Below are 2,503 nucleotides of genomic sequence, written 5' to 3'. Positions count from 1 at the left end.
TTATTTTATTTTATTGTAAATACTTATGTTTAAATTTCACATATCACATATTAGTACCTCAGGGATGAATTCATTAAGAACCAGTGGAAGGTAATTATTTCTGAATTTCTAATTTTTATAAAGATCTATAGATTTGGACCAACATTGTCCCCTCTTGAAATTTAGAACATTATTTAATATTTAACAATCTAATTAGTTAATATATTTGAACACAATTAGTTATTTAAACTCAATTCGTTCCTTTTCGGACAAAAATTTCGAATCCAATGTGTAATTATGGACCTTAAGTTTTAACCAAAATTTTGTAGTTGTCCGAATCCTGCCAGACATGGTCTCTGATTTACATATGGACTATGCACTGTGGCCTTTTCTTTCTTTTCGGCTTATTAAAGTTCGACAACTTTGACCAGAACTAACCAAATATTGCTCTCCCGTGTTTCGGACCATTGCTGTCTGAAACAGAACCGAAATGGTTATGAAATTCAGGTATAAATAGAACGAAGGGACCTATTTTTGAACCATCCATCTACGCACTCTCTTCAGAAAAGAAATATTTCCAAAGACAAACACAAACTAAATTTCCAGAAATCAGAAATGGATTGCATTGCAATGGCCGTGCAAAATGCTGCTTCCTTGTCGAATGCCAAGTTCGATCGAGAAAGGGAATGGTCGGAGCTTCTTCCCGACATGCTACATCTCGTATCCAAGAGGCTCCCCGACCTTTGTGATTTTATTCGTTTTCGTGCAGTATGCAAGAATTGGCATTCAGAGTCACCCGTCTCAGACCCACCACCACAACTCCCATGGCTTCTCACCCGCCCTACCGCCTTTGAAAACCAATTACAATTCTACTCGCTCTCGCACGACAAATTTCTAACCTTGTCCGTGCCAGAATCTCACGGCATGGAGTTGATGGGACCATCACAAAAATACGTCTTTGCATCAGCCCAGGCATGCTCCTCTCTAATGCTTACCAATCCTTTTACTGGCGAAGAGGTCCCGCTTCCATCCATAGATATTGATTGGTGCTTTCCTATCTCCGCCTCGCTAAACTGTGACAGTTATGTCGCTATATGTGGAGGAAAGACCGAGTCTAAGATTCAAATGTTGGGTTTGTGCCGTCCCGGTGATAACAATTGGACGGTGATACAAAAGGCCCTCGAAGGCTGTTTAATGATATACTCGAAAGGGTTGTACTTTATTTACAGTCCTGAAACCGGGACAACTGAGGCTATCGATGTAACATCAGGCGTCGTTATAACCACCATACCTCCTCCTCCTACAAAACTGAACTGTCTTGTTGAATCTTGCGGCGAACTGTTAGGAATTTCCTGCGATCGTCGTAGTCTCAATGACCCGGAATGCAAAATATATCGTCTTGCCTATGAAGACAATTCTGGTAAATGGGTCCAAATAAGTAGCATTGGTGACCAAATACTGTTCATAGATGGAGGTCAAGGCCTTTCCATAAGCGCAAGAGGATCTATTGAATCAGAAAGAAACTGCATCTTTTACTTGGGTTCTCATGAGTTGATAAAATTTGATGGTGTAACCACCACTTATTACCTTGCTAAATATGACATAGAGGCTAGGAGCTGGGAGAAAAAATCGCTTCCTTCAATGCAAAAACCAGGCTGGTTTTTACCGAACCATCAGTAATTAAATAATGTTGTCAATACAGTAATTAATTATTGTCAATAGTATTTCCGAACCAATGTATGGTTGTTTTTATTTGTTTTGTCTTTTATTCATTCGTTTATTCGTTTAAGATACAATTGTGTGATTTCTTCTTTTTTTTCATTTTTGGAATAGACTTTATATATATGGTAAGGAACACAGCCATGAATTTTGCAATAGCTTGATCAAAAGTTTAAGATCTTCTAAAACGATAAATAAAAGAAGTTCAACAACGTAAAAATAATAACGCAGAAAGAAAATTGTGGATGTCTAAATTGTTTACTGGCTAGCTAGTTTTTGCATATATATGCTATATGTTTTCGCAAAAAAATATTTCCTTTATAATTTGATTTTCATATGAATTGAGGAATTAATCTAAGTTTTTAATGGAAGGTTTTAAATGCAAATTAAAATGAGAAATACTTCTTTAATCATATGATTTCCTCATTCAATTGTTACAAAAGCCTATGAATGATTAAAATTTCAAATTGAAATAATGTAATGTAAATATTAAATATTATTTCAGAATTTCATCAATTACGTGATTATGTTTTTTGCAATTAGGGACTTTATAATAAAGAATTCTATAAATAAAATATTTTTCAATGCAAATTGAAATTAAAACAATAATTTTAAAAATAAACTATTGTAATTCAATTGATAAATAGTGACGTGCATTATCAAAATATTTATATTGAAATAAGCCAAATTAAAAAAAAAAACGAATATGTAAGCTTTCATAATTTTTCCAGTGATTTTGCAAATGACAAATTTCTTCAAAAATATAATGATATAGATGAAATGTTTAATATATAGATGAATTTTT

The 2,503-nt window shown here is 34.1% G+C and overlaps 1 protein-coding gene across 1 annotated transcript; it reads left to right on the top strand.

Moving 5' to 3' along the window:
- Window positions 1–570: 570 nt before the first annotated feature.
- Window positions 571–1,729, top strand: LOC144567433 (F-box protein KIB4-like). The gene has a single exon (XM_078317569.1). It carries the CDS (start codon window positions 595–597, stop codon window positions 1,657–1,659), a length of 1,065 nt encoding a protein of 354 aa, XP_078173695.1. The 5' UTR covers window positions 571–594; the 3' UTR covers window positions 1,660–1,729.
- Window positions 1,730–2,503: the final 774 nt, after the last annotated feature.

Source organism: Carex rostrata, chromosome 16, assembly GCF_964058835.1.
Source record: "Carex rostrata chromosome 16, lpCarRost1.2, whole genome shotgun sequence".
Lineage (NCBI taxonomy): Eukaryota > Viridiplantae > Streptophyta > Magnoliopsida > Poales > Cyperaceae > Carex > Carex rostrata.
Note: the sequence above shows the minus strand (reverse complement) of the source record. Positions and strands in the feature narration are given on the sequence as shown.

What these genes read in the sequence shown, in the direction of transcription:
- LOC144567433 (XM_078317569.1), top strand. Translation starts at nt 595, where the DNA reads ATGGATTGCATTGCAATGGCCGTGCAAAATGCTGCTTCCTTGTCGAAT.